This window comes from Etheostoma cragini, chromosome 22 (assembly GCF_013103735.1).
Source record: "Etheostoma cragini isolate CJK2018 chromosome 22, CSU_Ecrag_1.0, whole genome shotgun sequence".
NCBI classification, from domain to species: domain Eukaryota; kingdom Metazoa; phylum Chordata; class Actinopteri; order Perciformes; family Percidae; genus Etheostoma; species Etheostoma cragini.
In genome coordinates, this window is record NC_048428.1 from 16,804,683 (window position 1) to 16,822,324 (window position 17,642).

Consider the following 17,642-nt stretch of genomic DNA (forward strand, 5'->3'; position numbering starts at 1 on the left):
GCGTCCACAGGTGCAGTGCTGCTGGACCTGGACCAGAAGACCCTGCCTGGGATCGCCCACCAGGTGGTGGAGCAGATGATAATTTCTGACCAGATCAAAGCTGAGGACCGAGCCAATGTCCTAAGGGCCCTGCTGCTGAAACACAGGTAACCTCCAGACTGCCACAAACAAGCAGTGGTTTCCCTTTAAGAGGACATTTAGTACCCTAGTGAGGGGATGTCAGCCATATTGATGGATTTGTTTCATTCTTCCAAAAATCTGACGGAGCCCCACTTTAAGTTTATGAGGCAAACCGTCACAATAGTACTACTACCTTGTTGTTTGGTCTTTAAGTTTTAAAAAAAAGTGTTTTGTGACATAATGTTTTGCTCATTGTAGTGTCTGAGTACAAGCTGGAAATGGCTGATCATCACTGCTATCGATTAACCATATTACTGGTTACCAACCTGTGAGTCAGGACCCTCGGTGGAGGTCCCGAGTTAAATCAGCGGGATTGCAAGATTAGGTGGAAAGCAAAATTGTTTATTTTGTCTGTCTTTCTCTAGTTGGGGATTTTTTTTGTAACAGACTAGGTACTCACTTCTTTAGGCTTCTAAAAGTTCTACGATCTAAAAAGGCAAAAAAATCACTTTTACTCACTTAACTAGAGGTCAGAAGGACATTTATCAATTTTAAGAGTTTAACATCCAAAACAAAGCTGTGTACAATGTACTATTGAGTGGTAAAAATCGTACTTATTACCCCTTTTTAAGGAATATTTTGGGATATTTTTGATTTTCAATTCAGTACAGTTAAGCCACCAACGGGAAATGTGGGGAGAGAGAAATGGGGATTACATGCAACGACGTCCTTAGCTTGATTTCAACCATGACCCATAAGATTTATGTGGTATGCGTCTTGATAATGCTTTTAATCATTACAGTGTACATTTTGACACAAGACATTCAAAGCTAATACCTGTTAATACCGTTAATTATGAGGATAAACAGAGATTAAACAGATTTTTCTCTCATTGCTGCACACTTCCTGCTACTAGGTGGCTTCATGCTTGCTTACTGCCTCTCTTCCTCCTACTCACCCTCTCTCTTCCTCTCCCTGCCTCCTATAGTCACCCAAGCGACGAAAAGGAGCACAGTAGCCCTTTCCCCAGGAACATCTCCGCGGCCAGCCTGGGCAGCCTGATAACACATCACAATAGTGCCAATCACACCCATCAACCAGAACCGTCTGTGACCGACCCACTCATTGGCACCGTCTACGCCTCGGGGGACATGGATACATGCATCGATGTGGAGACAAACGATGTACAGGTAAATCTGAAATATTTTCAAAAAGACCCATTCACAAGTATTCTTCATTATTCAGATTTTGCTTCTTGTGTTGCTATTCTTTCGCAGCAGAAGGAGCCGACCTTGGTGTCCGGTATGCATCGGTCCAAATCCAAACATGAGCTAAAGCTGCTGGAGAAGATTCCTGAAAATGCTGAGGCCACTGTTGTCCTTGTGGGTGAGTGATCTTCTACTAAAGCCTATAAAACCACACGCACTAAACTGAAAATATCAAACTTTAACTCCCTTGTACTCCGTGGGCTACTCTCTGTATGTTGACTGCTGTGTCCCTCCCGTCTTCCAGGCAGTGTGCACTTCCTGGAGCAGCCCACCATGGCATTTGTGCGACTGCAGGAGGCTGTGGAGCTGGAGTCTGTCCTCGAGGTCCCTGTTCCAGTCAGGTTTCTCTTTGTTCTGCTGGGACCCCCCACCACCAGCATGGACTATCACCAGATAGGACGCTCCATCTCCACACTTATGTCTGACAAGGTGAGTGAGCTGTAGACATAACAGGACAGTTATGATTTAGACACAAAACCCAAATCACACACCACAGTTACATAAAATAAAATTTGACTAACGAGAAAACACCCTATTGTTGAGAATAAAGCAATAATGTTAAATTTGATTCAGCCCGGGTACAATAGAAAAATAGAGCATTCACATTAATTGAGAAGGAGAGTGACTTGTTTCGTAATTACACGTTCAACACCTACTATACTGTCCTCAGTTATCGATTGAAATTAACTTTCTCGTCTCTTGGAACTATCCAATTTCCTTTTATCAGCCGGTTTGTTACCAGAACTGAAAGGAAAGTGAACATTTTTCTATATCTGAATCCCCAACTAGCCTTTCCACGAGGCGGCTTACCTGGCAGACGACAGGCAAGACCTGCTGAATGCAATCAACAGCTTCCTGGACTGCAGCATCGTGCTGCCCCCTTCAGAGATGGGAGGCGATGAGCTGCTGCGCTCCGTCGCTCGCTTTCAGAGGGAGATGCTGCGCAAGAGGGAGGAGCAGGGGGTCAAACTGGCAAAGGAGCCTAAAAGCCATGAAGAAAAAGGTAACGTATTATATTTGTGGCCCTATTAAGGGAAATCATTTGCTGTTATATGACTTCCTGATATTGTAATACATAACTTGCTCTTTCCTGTCCCACAGAGGCCCTCCTCACACCATTGAAAAAGTCAGACGACCCTTTAAAGCGCACCCGACGCCCCTTCGGTGGTCTGATACGAGACGTGCGGCGCCGTTACCCAAAGTACCTCAGTGACTTCAAGGACGCCCTGAACAGTCAGTGCATGGCTGCCGTTATCTTTATCTACTTTGCAGCTCTCTCTCCAGCCATAACATTCGGAGGCCTACTGGGTGAGTTGCACACAGGAAAGAAAGAGTCCAGTTAATGTGGATTCACAGTTTGGCTCAAATGTCAAACCCCTTTCATGTTTTTGTCTTGATGGTTCACTTAATAAACTAATTGACTGACCTTTTAAACTATTTTGGGCTTTGTAACTGTGCTAATTTGTCTGTCTGTTGCTAGGTGAGAAGACAGACGGTCTGATTGGTGTTTCTGAGTTGATTGTGTCGACAGCAGTGCAGGGTGTGATCTTCTGCTTGCTTGGAGCGCAGCCGCTACTTATTGTGGGCTTCTCTGGACCCCTGCTGGTCTTTGAAGAAGCCTTTTACAGTGTAAGTTGATAAATGACAACAACCGATGATAAAACCCATGAAACTAAATGCTCCGTTCAAACGTAACAGAATTCACCTGCCACCACCAACATATTATATTTCTTCCTGGCGCCTTGTTGTCATAGTGAGGTTGCCACGTCACCAGCAGAGACTCCAGGAAAGAAATGATCCACCACATAACCCCCTTAAAACTCGTTTTTTACTACCCACTATGTGGATTGTGTTACCTTTGGACAAAGCCAGACTCAAAAAGGATTTTCAGGACCTTTTTGTATTGCAGGTTTTATTTGCTGCTGTGAAAATGTTCCAGTGTATGAATAGAGTTTCTTTGCTCGCTGTCCTCAGTTCTGCAAAGCAAACGAAATGGAATACCTGACGGGCCGGGTCTGGATCGGGTTTTGGCTGATCATCATTGTTGTCGTCATGGTGGCCTTCGAGGGAAGCTTCCTGGTCCGCTTCGTTTCCCGCTTTACCCAGGAAATCTTCTCCTTCCTCATCTCCCTCATCTTCATCTGCGAGACCTTCATCAAGCTCGGCAGGGTACACCTGAGACGTGAAATAACAGCTCCTCATTACAAAAAGTTTTTGTTGGCACGCTGCGTGTTCACGTCCCTGACGCTAAACTGAACAGACTATTCTTTGGACTGTATTCAGATCTTGGGGTCAAAATGAGTATGTTTTTCTGTGCACCTGAAATCTTTTGTGATTGATTGCCTTTGAAAGTTAAATGGATTAAGAGTTTACTTATTCTATAGGCTTTGAATGGTTGCTATTTCTAGGGTTTAATGGAACAGATGTGAAAGACGTTTGTTCATTTTCCAGAACGTGTGGTTGTGGTACATAAAATATTGATAAATGATAATCCCTCTAAAAAAAAAGTAATCAAAGTGGGTGTACATGTGTGCATAAATATTTGTGTGTGTATTCTGTTGTGAAATATTGTGCATTTATTTTAACAGATTTTCAAGGAGCACCCGCTGAAAAGTTGCCCCTTGAACAACGGCACAGAAGGGGACGCCTTGAAAGAAAATATCACACTTCTAGGCAACGGCACCCTGCCAGTGACAGTCCAAAACCAGCCCAACACTGCACTGCTCTCTCTGGTTCTCATGGCCGGAACGTTTTTCATTGCCTTCTACCTGCGCAAGTTCAAGAACAGTGCATTCTTCCCTGGAAGGGTGAGGAGCAGAAAAATTATGTTAAAAAACATCACTCACTAACCCCTATTTATTAACCCATATATATTAATTTAATCTTGCTTGAACCTCCCACCATCATCAATCAATCATTCAATCAATCAATCAGTGCAGTCAGTTATTGCATCTTAACGTCTTGAGAGTCAAAATACATCCCCCATAACAATGAAACACGAGGACTCTTGATCCACTAATACATGCGGCCTTAAAGGCTTTAGTTGATTAAACAGTCTTAGCACAAGGTTCATTTAGTTGCTGCTCTGGAGTGAGCTTGAGGGGTGGTAGTTGTGTGCCTTAGTTTTTTTTGTGCTAAGCTAACGGTGCTGCTGGTTGTATTTTAATATATAACGGCGAGACATGAGAGTGGTATCATAATTCACAAAATATTAGGAACTTGTAATCTATGTTGGCTTAAAGGTTCAAATTGATTCTTGAAATTGTCAATCAGTTGACAAAACACTGACCTGAAAGAACATTCAGTCCTTTCTTGTGATTCGATCAAAAGCTCAATCAGCCACTAAATGGACCATGTGGTTTCAAGGTCAAGACGGAACTTTTAATATTAAAATGTTCTAATTAGTTTTTTCATTGTAGATGTTGTCATATAATACGAAAAGCACGGTAGCTGCAAATCTTTTAATTATGCTTGCATATAATATATGAAGCCGCCAGTTCTGCTCAAACTCTGCCATCTTGTTCAGTTGCGCAGGATTATTGGAGATTTTGGCGTCCCGATTGCCATCCTCATTATGGTCCTGGTGGATTACAGTATAAACGACACATACACACAGGTAAGACTCAAATACTACCAATAAATCTTCTGTAAATGTTTGACGTCTGGCTACTAAAGAGTCACAACACTCACACTGTCACACTCATTCCTGTTGTCGTCCAGAAACTGAGCGTTCCAGATGGTTTCTCTGTGACGAGTCCCAATAAACGTGGTTGGATCATCAGCCCTCTGGGTACCAACGGTCAGTTCCCCATCTGGATGATGTTTGCCTGCTGTTTACCCGCTCTGCTGGTGTTCATCCTCATCTTCATGGAGACTCAGATCACAACGTGAGTTACAAGTTCCATCACACAGTAAAATCATCAGAATTACTCCACGTAATGACATAGTTGGGTCCCATCAGGACATTTTAATAGTCATTGTTCAGATTTTAGTTTTGATTGAGTTTAACTAATCACTATTGTACAGCCGGAAACTGATATAATACAACTTTAACGTTGGATTTATTGTTTTACACATGAAATGTAGCACCTTTCATACACAAAAAAGGCAGCCCAAACCCTGTTGTTTATGTCTGCCCCCCCCCATGCCTTGCTGCAGCCTGATAGTTAGTAAGAAGGAGCGGATGCTGGTGAAGGGTTCTGGTTTCCATCTGGACCTGCTGCTGATCGTGGTGCTGGGCGGCAGCTTGGCTCTGTTCGGCCTGCCGTGGCTCGCCGCCGCGACAGTTCGCTCGGTGACCCACGTCAACGCCCTCACTGTCATGAGTAAGGCTGTCGCCCCCGGAGACAAGCCTCGCATCCAGGAGGTGAAGGAGCAGAGGGTTACCGGGCTCCTGGTGGCCATCATGGTTGGTGAGTGTCCGACAGTGAGAAGTCATCACTGCTTTGTCCAGTTGTTGAAGCCAAAACCTATTGGTGAAAAAAATGATATTTAGCATTTTATCCCCCCCCCAGGTATGTCCATTGTGATTGGTGACCTGCTGCGTCAGATCCCCCTGGCGGTGCTGTTTGGTATCTTCCTCTACATGGGTGTGATGTCCCTTAATGGGATCCAGCTGACCGAGCGGATGCTGCTGCTGCTCATGCCACCAAAATATCATCCTGACCACACCTACGTACGCAAGGTAAGCAAGTGTTGTTGTTTTCTGTTTTCAAATAAAATAATAGAGGTTTCAGATGTAAAGTAGTAATTCTTGAATCACATTATCACACTAGCTTTTTTGATATTTTTTTCTAGTCATAGCATAAATTATAAAATTCTGACATTACAGTATTATAATGTATAGTATTACATTGACAGGAGTTTGATGAAATATTTTCTCAATTATGATTAACAAACATATTAGGGCTGCAACTAATTAGCATTGATTTATCCGTTAATTAATTATTTAATGGTTTGGTCTATGACATATTGATCTACTAATCGTTGTAGCTCTAGTAAGGGTCTTAAGTGGTTTTAACTATAAATATTGTGAACCACTAAGTCTCTGAACAATTGTTTCTCCCTAAGACAACATTAAAAGATTTAAAATGGCAACAGGGAAGCCTAATATTATTATTATTATTATTATTATTATTATTATTATTGAACTCAAACCAACATTAATCTTCATCATTGATTTGGTCTCACACTTTTGATTTGGTGTCCTTCAGGTTCGCACGCTGCGTATGCATCTGTTCACCTGCATCCAGGTGGTGTGTTTGGCGGCTCTGTGGGCTGTAATGTCGACACAAGCGTCACTGGCTTTCCCCTTCGTCCTCATCCTCACCATACCAGTCAAGATGTTCCTGCTGCGCCGCATCTTCACCGCCAGAGAGATGGCTTGTGTAAGTTGACCACAGGAGGGCGCAATACACTGCATAACACACCTGCACCACTACATCAGCTCCATCGGCTGCAACACTGTTCTATTAGAATCGTTGTTGGAAATTGAATTAGACAACAAAAGATTAAATGCAGTATTCTTCAACTTTAGTTTTATTCACTAGGGGAGTTCAAGTTAAAAATATATGATTGGCACTGACATTTTTTTCTGTTTAAGCTGTGATGTCTGATTGTTGATCACTGGCTTTGATAATAAACTCACCCAAATGTATCATTATTTGACATTGTAGTCAATGTAGTTAAAAAACATTTAACTACATCAGTAGTTTGTTGATTTTCTTTTACTCTGTTAAAGTGTGCACAACCTGGTGTCACATGGAGATATCTTTAATGCAGCTACCATGATTTTGGCATCAAATAAAAATGGCTAAGTATATCTAAGGCAGTCTGGGAAATGTTCGAGGTTTTTTATTTAGCAAACCAAACATTAGAGAATTGACTAGTAATAATACCAAACAATGATGCCTCATAGTAAGAGTAACTTTTTTTCTTTTTAGATTTTCTTCCATTTATTATGTCAAATGAGAGAATCTGCTGAAGCTTTAAGCATGTTCACAATGATTAATCCTGACCTGTCTTCTCGCTCTTCCAGCTGGATGCGGACGAAGCGGAGCCAAAGTTTGATGAACGTGAGTGTCACGATGAGTACTCAGAGATGCACATGCCTGTGTAACTCGCAACAAGGCCTCATTATACCACTTAACTCCTCTTATTGGACACCAAAAATGTGTCAATTACGCTACCAGCCAATGAGATCCATAGTCCTTTAAACTTGAAACAATCATGAGTTGATGCCAAATCACTGTGCACCTCTCTTTGTTATCGCTGAGACATGAACGTAGGATATGTCGAAGGTGTGGTTGGTTGTTACTTTGGTCCAACTTAACTATTTGGGTAGCTTTTTATCAGATTGTTTGGGACTTTTTTCTGCCGGTTTACAGCACTAAATATTTTAATCTAACTGATGAAATCAAATAGTTAACAGAGTGAGTTCACTCATGATTTACTTTATCAAATATATATTTCAGGGGACATGAGAATCCAAATCAATTGATGTGATCTCAAGCCCAAATTAAATGTGATTACAGTAGATAGATTTGCAAGACTAATTAATTTTTAGCCCTGAAAGGTTGCTCTGATTCACATTGAATATGTGGAGGAAATATGGGGTACATTCTTTTATATTAGCACGCTGAGTTACCGCTGTTCCAGTTGGTCACTTTTGTCATTTATAAACTCACCTAGAGCCTTATAAATTAAAAAGGTATACTGAGTTTTTTTCCACATTCTGTCTCATTTTAGACAGCTGATCACTTTAACTGCCTCCTGAAGCTCATAGCACTTTTTTAAGACTGAACAATGACTGTGTTTTATGTACATGTAATCATTTTATGTTTTTAGAGTCCTTTTTCAATTCCCTTAATATCAATGATTCATTTTCATCTTAGCCTGTCTTTTAACTATACATCTTTGTATTCGTTAAGATCACCGGCAGAGGGAGCTCTAGCAGGACTGTGACAATGACATAACAAAACATAAAAAACTGTACTAGAAAATTTAATTTTAGCTTTACACTAATGACGTGGCATCATGTTTCTAATCATAACAGAAAATTAACATAGTGACATAATAAATATACTCTTAACTGTCGCCACACACATGTTTAGGGCATAATGTTATCCTGTAGAGTTTGTATCACTTGGTGTGTTTATTGGAATCACAGTAATTTATTGGTTCCTTTGTCCAAGTGCCAAATGTCTTGTGTTTAGTGATCAGAATAATAAGCTCCAGTTCAGTCATCTCACATCTCCTAACAATGTTTCTTGAAGAAGTTTCAGCATAAATTAACATTTCATAGCCTAACATTCCTTGTGTTATCATAATTTAGCTTTTTGGGGGGGGGACTAATTTAAAAATTTCATTCACACTCCTGTCGTGAACTTGCCTGGTCGACCAAATTTGTATGGACAATCTCACTATTCACGCATTACTGAGAGTGACTGCTGTTAAAAATATACATACAGTATGTTGTTTTTGTTTTATGTCATGTTGGGTCGGTGTGACATGGATTGGTTAAATCTTTGACCGTGTGAATGAACTTAAATTGTCAGTCCTCTGTTCCTCTCAAGTGTGTATTTGAGACACTACTTATCCCTCTGAACTTTCCCAGCCTGACTGTCTTTGTGATCTTGTGCCTGTTTGGTGACAAAATGGTGCACAACCTCTCAAGTGCCTGAGGGACCATGAAGTGATCCGCTACAACTCAGTTGTGTTTGTCAGGACGACACACGTGTTACAATAGTTTGCACTTTGGAGACGCTCATAAATCAAACATCTTTACGTTATTTATCTGTCGCGAAATATAAGGCATTATTGCTGTTTTTGAAGATGTATTATTTGTCACATAAAAAAAAAAAAAACATGTTTTTTTTTATATATAAATGTACACACACACATTTGGCTGCATCATGGCCATGGACATTGAAGGATGTTAATGAGAAGTCGGCAGTGTCAGTTTTATGTTTGTGCCTGTGGATGAAATGAAGTTGGTCTGTGTCTGTCAACGTTGTAAAATGCGGATTCAATACGTCGTTCCATTTCAAAAGCAATACAAAGTCCAAGAGGCTATTGCTGATGTTCCCTTGTACATTAAAGGTTGAAATATTGATGACAAATAAAAGTTATTTTCTATTTATACTGGATGTTCTGTTGTGTTTTTATGCCGTTCGTTGGTCCGTACCATTCTTGAGTACGCAATGTCTCACGAACGTCTCAAGCGAATAACTTCAGTTTTTGCTCAAACTGCCACTTCAATTTAGGGATGAACTGATAAGATCTTGCGGTTCAAAGGTCAAGGTCATTGTGAGTTCATCAAAGCTGTTATTTGGCACGAACATATGCTAATAGGATGACATATGACAACTAAACTGCATTCTCAATTACTTTTCGGAGGAAATATTTGCTCCTTGCTTCTAAAATACATTTCACATAGGGAGAAGGTCTGGTTGGATGGTGGGTCACACAAACGGGGCTTCACTCACTGTTGGTCCGCTGTTAATGTCCTGTACCGGATACTTAACGTATTTAAGTACCGGTATGTTACACGTGACAAACTTACAAACGGAAGTTATGTAACTTTATTAACCCATGATGATGTCTTCCTAACCCTAACCAAGTACTTTAGTTTCAATTCACACCGTAAACCACATGTTTAAAACTGGAATTGTTTCATTTGTTCAAAACCGTTTTAATGTGCACCAGTCGCTGGGACGAGGACATGTTGAAAAAAAAATCTAATCTGGGCGAAAATGTTGCACTCAAACATAATAGTTGTTTGGGAATGTAATTTTGTAGGAAAGACAGGGTTGGTGTGTGGGAGGGGGGGGGGGTCCTTATCTGTATCTGTATTGCCCAAGGGTCCTCCATACTAAACAAACTCTCATGTTGGAATCTGCTGTGCATTAACATAAAATACAGACAGTCAAGGCTTGTAAAAAGAGGTAATGTGTTGTGTTTCCAGACTGTTTTCTCCCAGGAGAAAGAGGGCTGGATGTTCTTTCCTCTTCAGGAAAACACCACAGTGGGTGGGTGTGGGCTGTTGCACTATCCCCTCACCCTTGTTACAGACACAGGGAAAAAAGATGGCTGCGGTATTGCTGCTGCTCTTAAGCATCGGAGCCTTGTTCTTTTCCTCTAATGCACAGGAGGCTTACGACAAACTTCCTGAAACCTACAGGAAAGGAGTGGATCTGGCCCTGGAGAAGCTCAACTCTCATGCTGGAATTCAGCACCATTTTCTCTATTTCAGAAGTATCACAAAGTCAGACATTCAGGTACAGTATTTCTGCTTTTCAGGGTGAGTGTGTGGCGTCTGTTATGTGACTGTTTTTGAGTGATTTCTTGTGATTTGCTGTAAGCAAACCCTTCAATAGAAGAACCAATCATCAATAAATGTAGGGATTTCATCAGGAAAAAAACTCTTAGTGTGGAGGGTAATTGCTTGGATGTAATCCTCTTTTCTCTTCAGCCTGGTTTTGACGTGGCTTACATCTACCACCACTTCTACCTAAAAGCCACCAATTGTCAAAAAGGGACGGTTGACTCCACAGCTTGTCAGTTCAGAAACGACAGAGTAAGTTTTGTCTGATTTACTGAAGTAAAGTAAGTAAAGAAATGTGGAATTCGAGGATGACTGCCTGCTCTAACTCTCTCTGCGGTTTTGTTTGTGTGCATTCATGCAGCCACTGATAGACTGTGCCGTCTGTTACAAAACATTTGGAGGAGAAATTGAACATGAGCCCAAACCGTATGTTCACTGTGTCCACAAACCGGCCCTTACAGAGGTTAGTCTGTTCACTGAAAGGACACTTTTTTATATGACCACACTGCAAATATTGAACATTACTTCATGAATTTGTTTTCTGAATTTTTTTAATCATCTTTTTGTTCTGAATGGCAGGAGATGAAGGCGGGGAGAGCAGATTACTGCAGCGATATGGGTTACAGAAGTGGAGCCCCAACTCTGCTTACATCAAAGGGAACAGAGTGAAGACTTGGATGGCTCATTTGACACCTTTCAGGGGTTTATTTGTGATTTTAAAGGCTATTTTTTAGTATTAAAGCAGATTATGACGCGTTGTTAATACATTCACAACCTCATAAGTATTATTTCTGTAGTATGTAGTAATCATTTTTTTATACCTTTACGAGAGATTTTTGTATCTTCAGAAATGTCATTTACCTCTATACAACAATGTTGAATGTAGAATTTGTTTAACAAGCTGTCAATAAAGTTTAATTTGTAAACAAATGAAGGGTTTTTCAATGTGTACACTATTAGTATGGGCTACTTGTACTTTGACCTAATTTGACTAAAGTAAGTATTTTAAAGGAGAAAGCTGGCAATATTTTACTGTTTTTTTTTTGTTAACAAATCCTGTAAAATGACCAACCATTCATTCTCACAGGAGATGGGTCATGTCATACCACCTCAGTTTCATCCTGGGACCCTTTAGAGGGGCCTGGTCCCTAGATTGGGAACCACTGGTAAACTACTGAATTGTATACAAAGTAGGTCAAACTAGCCCCCCCTCCACAAGCTACAACAGCAAAGAAAAATGCACCATGAGAACTCTGATCTTGTGTGATTAAAAAAATTAGTACTCACTGCTTAGGCAATTTTATTTAGGAATAAACTATTTCATTAACCTAACCCTCAAATATATTACAAGAAAAAACCCATTTCTTATAAGTGTACTACTTTCTTTTTCCTACTACCTTTCCTGTAACAAGGGAGCAAATGAGGAAGAAACAAGGGTGCGATCACCTCTGACCTTTATTTTTGTCCTGGGGCCAAAGGTTTTTCATGGCATGTTGGGATTGCTTCCGGGAATTTGATTACTAATCCAATGCTCCACTGTAAGAATGTTTAGGATCACAAGTGCAATTCCACTTCTGGCGAGCAGTTTCTTCTGTGTAAACCCCCTACTGAGAATGTGTTTTGTTAAGACAAGCTTTAATCCGGGTCCCCTGGGTGAGTTACTGGAACTTGCGGATAAAAAGTAAACAGTCTGCGCAGTAGGCCTGTTGGTGACCAGTTTGTTTGGTTTCACTTGTTACTCATACAGCCATAATAGGACTTGTTTTTGATGCGTGTATTGATCCCGCAGAGAGAGGAGGGAGTTCACCCTCTGAGCCGAGCTTCCTTCCTCACACACTCGGAGTAAGATGGCTGCTGGGTTGGTGTTGCTGGTTTGTGCTGGAGCTGTGCTGTGTTCTGTCGGGGCCCAGGATTCTTACAATGAACTAACGGATTGCTACAAGAAGGGAGTGGATCTTGCATTAGAGCAACTCAACACCCATGCCGGGGTTCAACACCATTTTCGCTTCTTAAGAAGTCTGGACAAGTCGGATATTGAGGTATACCTGAAGTCAGTTCTTGGCCTGAAGAATTAAGATGCTATCTCTATTCATCAAATTGTCTGTGTTAAACCATTTATATCAGCTTTTGGTTAATTGATTAACTAATTATTGGAGAGTGATAACATACAGTTGCAGATTTTAAACAAACGTTCTCCTGAAAGTCCTCAGCAGTGAATCAAAGTATCTTATTGAAACTATTAAACATTTGATTGTGATCTTAATATGTAAGAAAATGACTGAAGTTCTGTTTCAGATATGTCCTGCTTTCAGGTCTCTTTACTTCTTGCTCTGCATCATGTTGTTTATCATTCTCACTCGGCCTCCAGGGGATTCCGGTTGCATTCTTTTTTACCACATCTGCTTCTATACAAGTGCAGTTTGAATCTTCAAGTTTCAACATGTTTTTTATCAGTGTTTTTCCCAAAAGATAAGGCGTGTCTTTGCTGGAATGTTTCCCACACGTACAACTTTAAGAAAAAGATATCCTGGTTCCCACCAATCTTATATGGTTTTCATAATTAATGGTTTCAGTTGTTTGCTTGTAAAAAAGCCACCACTGAGATATAAAAAGGCTGCAGATCAACAATAGGTTTAACTCCTCAACTCCCACAAGATTATATTATTATTTATTAAGCAGTCAAATATGAGTTGATGTCCAAAGCAGACTCTATCACTGTCGTTGTCTGTCAGTTTATCTACGTGTGCTTTCAGTGTGCACAGTGTACCCACCTTAATTTAATTATTTTCTTTTTTAGGTTTCTTTCCTTTGAGGTTTTGTCAGTGGATTTAGGAGTCATGGAAGTTGTAGTTGATGCATGCAAACAAATCAGTGGTTGCTTGATTAGTTCAAAGGCAAAAAGACTGGGACACACTGTTTCATATGGAGCTTTTAACAATACAAAATTAGGGGTACCCTCTGCAAAGGTTTCCTGGCCAAAATGTTTCAGTTTTCATTAAATGATGTTTCGTAAGATACAATGCAGGAAAACACGATCTCACCCCCTTTTCATGTTTCCGATATGACTATTTATATATTACTGTGCAAAAGTCTTAGGCAGGTGTGAAAAAAGGCTGTAAAGTCTTCATGGAACGGTTGCAGCCAAAGAGCAATTCCTTCGACATGGAAACAAGGCCAAGGGACTCAACTATGCATGATAACATGGTGGAGGTACGGCTTTTTGGCTGAAACTCTTCCATGAAGACCACTTCTGGCCAGACTTCTCTGGACAGTAGATGGGTCTCACTGGTTTCTACCGGTTCTGAGCTGATGTCACTGCTGGACGTCTTCTGATTTCAAAGGGAAATAAGCTTGACGGGTTTTTCATCTGCTGCACTAAGTTTCCTTGGCCGACCCCTGCATCTATGATCTTGTACGTTGCCTGATTTTATGCAATTGTACCTATAAGTATTGATGCTGGTTTGAAGGAAAAGGGTAGTAACACCAAATACTGATGTGATTTAGATTTTTCTTTATTTCTCACTTTGCATATTGTAAATTGATAAAAAATAAACAATCATTATTTATGTTTTTGAAAGCATTATTAGTTTAGAGCATTTTTTCACATCTGCCTAACACATTTTTTCCCAATACTGTATGTTTGTATGTATGTATGTATGTATGTATGCATGTATAATATAAATAGATTGATAGATTCATATCTTGCAGCTTTATTCAATTTGCAATATTTTTTTCAAAGCATAATTTTGCTTAAACAAGGCAACATTTATTCTCAGTTACTAACAAGAAGGTTCCCACACTTGACTTTGCGGTTTTATAGTGTGTGTTAAACTGACCCTCCCCTCTCTTGCAGTCTGGATTCGGTGTGAGATTCCTCTACCACCACTTTTACCTGAAACCCACCAAGTGTGCCAAAGGAACGACTGAGTCAAACCCTCAGAGATGCCCTTTTAGGAATGACAGAGTAAGTGAATTTCAAAAGAAGAAGCATTCATTTCAAATCTAAGCACAGCATCATCATGCTGTTTATGTTTTCTACTGACTTCACAGCCACTGATGGACTGTGCAGTTTGCTACAAAACAGCAGCAGGCCAGATTGAGTCGAGCCCCAAGCCGTACGTTCACTGTATCCAGAAACCAAGACTCACAGAGGTATTGTTCTTTGGTCGTGTGTGTGTGTGCGTGTGTGTGTGTGTGTGTGTGTGTTTGTGTTGGTATCCCCTATCTGAGGATTTCTGTGCAAAACACTGGACCTTTTCAGCTTGTATCATGATAAACTTCTTAAAGCCCAGATGAGTAGTTTGTTTAAATTGTTCTGATGAAATGCAGCTGGTTTTTGTTAGTTAAATATACAAAATGAAAACCCATTATTCCACCCTTCTTCATTCAGCTACACAACGTTTTTTTCCCTCACCAAATGAGTGTGGCTATCTTGCCTTTATCAGGGCGGTGCCTGTCGTTTCCAGTTTCCTAAAAAAGAAAAAAAGAAGAATTCAGCTGCAGTCCAATCAACCTCAAAGAGGAACTCTACTAAATTTAGATAATTAAAGTCTGTTTAAATGACTGCACATGTGAAAATATGTAACTTTTCCACATCTATATATTTTAGATAAACAAATTATTACTAAAACAATTTGAGTTACACTAAATCATTCACTTGGAAACTAAACAGCAGTTTGACGAGGTGAATAAAGCATGGTCTACTTGAGATGAGTTATGCAACATGTTTTAACTTAGCATTAAAGCTCACGTGTGTGTGTGTGTGTGTGTGTGTGTGTGTGTGTGTGTGTGTGTGTGTGTCACAGACATATTGAAGTGTTTTCTCTCTTGTTTTAGGAAATGAGGACCAGCAGGACAGAGCACTGCAAAAAAATGAATTACAACAGTGGAGCTCCTACGCTGTTGGCTGTGTCTACTGGCTAAAATAAAAAATAAAAAATAACATGCTTCAAAATATAGTAAACAGACAATCTGCACTTTACCTGTTGCATGCTTGATTCTCTATAGAGATGTAACATTGACAAGCCAATCCACATCCAGATTTCTCATCCAGGCATCACTTATAATAAACAAATGCAAAAGCACCATATCTGGACATTCATTCATGATGTGTTTATGTTTTCCCATCTATAAAGGTCAAACTCACTTTAAGTTCATCCCTGCTGTGATTAGGAGTGCCTTCATTGCTCATAAAGTCACTCTATTACAGATGTAACATTGTGTAATAAAAAAAGAACAAAAAGTGTCTGTCCGTGTTGTGTGTAGACTTGATCCAGATCCTTTACAGGCAGGATTCTTTACAGGAATCCTCATCATGGATCTGTGCCCCCCTACAACCACACTCTCATTCAGGCTGTATGCAGCGTTTTAGAAATGATGTCCAAAAATTGAGCTTAATTGAGGGGTTCTGGGTCCTCGCCTGAAACAAGTTCCCAATATTCCCAATAATGCAGTGTCTCTGCGTTATTGGGAATATCTTCGCTGCACCAAAGTTGTTTTTAAGTGACTTTTATTATATACCTCAAAAGAAACACTGATTTCTGGGCCTCATTGACCTTAATGGTGTGTACAGATAACAACAGCTAAAATTAAAAAAAAATTCCCTCAAGAGGCACGGCTCCCAAAACAAAATAGGCAAATGACATGTTGCTCGGGCAACTTTAGCCATTCCTGTGCACATCCTGTAATGAATACAATGTACAGAGAGCGTGGGAAGTGGAGGCAGGCAATAAGAGCCTTCTTTGTCTTCTTTGTTGACTGTGTGGTTAAAATGGAAAGACCTGCCAAGACAGCAACTTGGATTTTCAGGTTTTGGGCGTGAAAAGCTTCATCACTATAACATGCCACAACTTGCTGACTAATCCTGTAATTATGAAAGCTAAATGTCAAGCGCATGCATGTTAACAGATGGGAGAAGACCCTCAAGCACTTACTTGTGTACATCACAATTGGAAGCTAACTTAACATTCCAGAAGTATTACGCAATCCAGATCTTCAGCAAATTTAAAACAATTTCATTCATAGGACATAGCTCACCCACGTAAAAACCTGCCGGGACACGTTCACAAGCTCAGAGTGTTGTGGTGTTTTTTTGCAGTTTGTGGTTTCTAAATATATATTTAAAAAATTATACAACAAAAAAAGAATTGTAAGCAAACTAAGTTGTCAATGACTGATTAATTCTGAAACTATTTAACGTGATTCCCTTTTCCATGAATGACATGTCATCCTTTGAAGTACATGCTTATGTCACAAAAACCCAAATCCTGCATTGATTTAGATGTTTCTGAGGTATTTGACCAGTTCAAGGAGACAGCAACATTCCCTTCTAATCACAAAGGAGTGGCATGACACTCCCCTTCTCTAGCTCCTTCCCCAGCCTGCTTTTCTCTATAAAAAGTGAGTGAATTTCACATTTTGCACTTTACTCCTTTTCCTCCACTTGAAGTCTGACTGGGGTGGGACCTTCAACCATGTAAGTATTTCATACTTTTATACTGATGGATGGATTCATACATTTCTGTGCAAGAGTAGTTTCATGCACAAAGAAGTTTTTGCAGTTTGGCATTAAATCTGTGCTTTTTACTTTAAGTTTATAACTGGAGCATTAGACTTATTGTGGGTATAAACAAGGGGAAAAAACTATTCATAACACACGTTTCCAATGCATTTTCTGTGACACATTAAAGACTTTCTCTTTGTTTCAGAATCATGAGCAAGAACTTCTTGTCCAAAAATGATGAGCTTCGCAAGGGAGACTTTCTGATTTCCAACAACAAGCAGTTTAAAGCTATCTTCCAGGTGAGTGACTCCAAACATTTACAGTATGAGGATGCATCATTCCTTTTCAATGGTCAGTGTAAAAAGTAATTGCAAAAGTAAGGGAGCAAGTGTTTGAAGATGCACATTCTGATAGCGGTCAAATGTTT

General features: G+C 40.1%; 2 protein-coding genes across 8 annotated transcripts in view; both read left to right on the forward strand.

Moving 5' to 3' along the window:
* The window catches only part of slc4a2b (solute carrier family 4 member 2b), a 41,032-nt gene extending 31,504 nt beyond the window's left edge, over positions 1-9,528 (forward strand). For 2 of the 7 annotated variants that reach the window (XM_034862210.1, XM_034862209.1), the window contains exons 10-24: positions 11-146; positions 1,037-1,310; positions 1,398-1,506; positions 1,633-1,817; positions 2,178-2,391; positions 2,490-2,696; positions 2,869-3,017; positions 3,363-3,557; positions 3,977-4,195; positions 4,915-5,004; positions 5,109-5,275; positions 5,547-5,800; positions 5,903-6,072; positions 6,602-6,775; positions 7,426-7,668. In XM_034862210.1, the coding sequence (XP_034718101.1) occupies positions 11-146; positions 1,037-1,310; positions 1,398-1,506; positions 1,633-1,817; positions 2,178-2,391; positions 2,490-2,696; positions 2,869-3,017; positions 3,363-3,557; positions 3,977-4,195; positions 4,915-5,004; positions 5,109-5,275; positions 5,547-5,800; positions 5,903-6,072; positions 6,602-6,775; positions 7,426-7,506 (2,624 nt within the window). In that variant the 3' untranslated portion in view covers positions 7,507-7,668. Of the gene's footprint in view, positions 1-10; positions 147-1,036; positions 1,311-1,397; positions 1,507-1,632; positions 1,818-2,177; positions 2,392-2,489; positions 2,697-2,868; positions 3,018-3,362; positions 3,558-3,976; positions 4,196-4,914; positions 5,005-5,108; positions 5,276-5,546; positions 5,801-5,902; positions 6,073-6,601; positions 6,776-7,425 lie in introns of all 7 variants that reach the window. The other 5 variants (XM_034862217.1, XM_034862211.1, XM_034862212.1 and 2 more) reach the window with 5 other exon arrangements.
* Positions 9,529-17,000: 7,472 nt separating this feature from the next.
* LOC117937516 (mannose-specific lectin-like) overlaps positions 17,001-17,642 on the forward strand; it is an 11,454-nt gene continuing 10,812 nt past the window's right edge. Inside the window, exons 1-2 of the mRNA XM_034861531.1 lie at positions 17,001-17,188; positions 17,421-17,514. Coding sequence (XP_034717422.1) covers positions 17,425-17,514 — 90 coding nt within the window. The 5' untranslated portion in view covers positions 17,001-17,188; positions 17,421-17,424. The remainder of the gene's footprint in view (positions 17,189-17,420; positions 17,515-17,642) is intronic.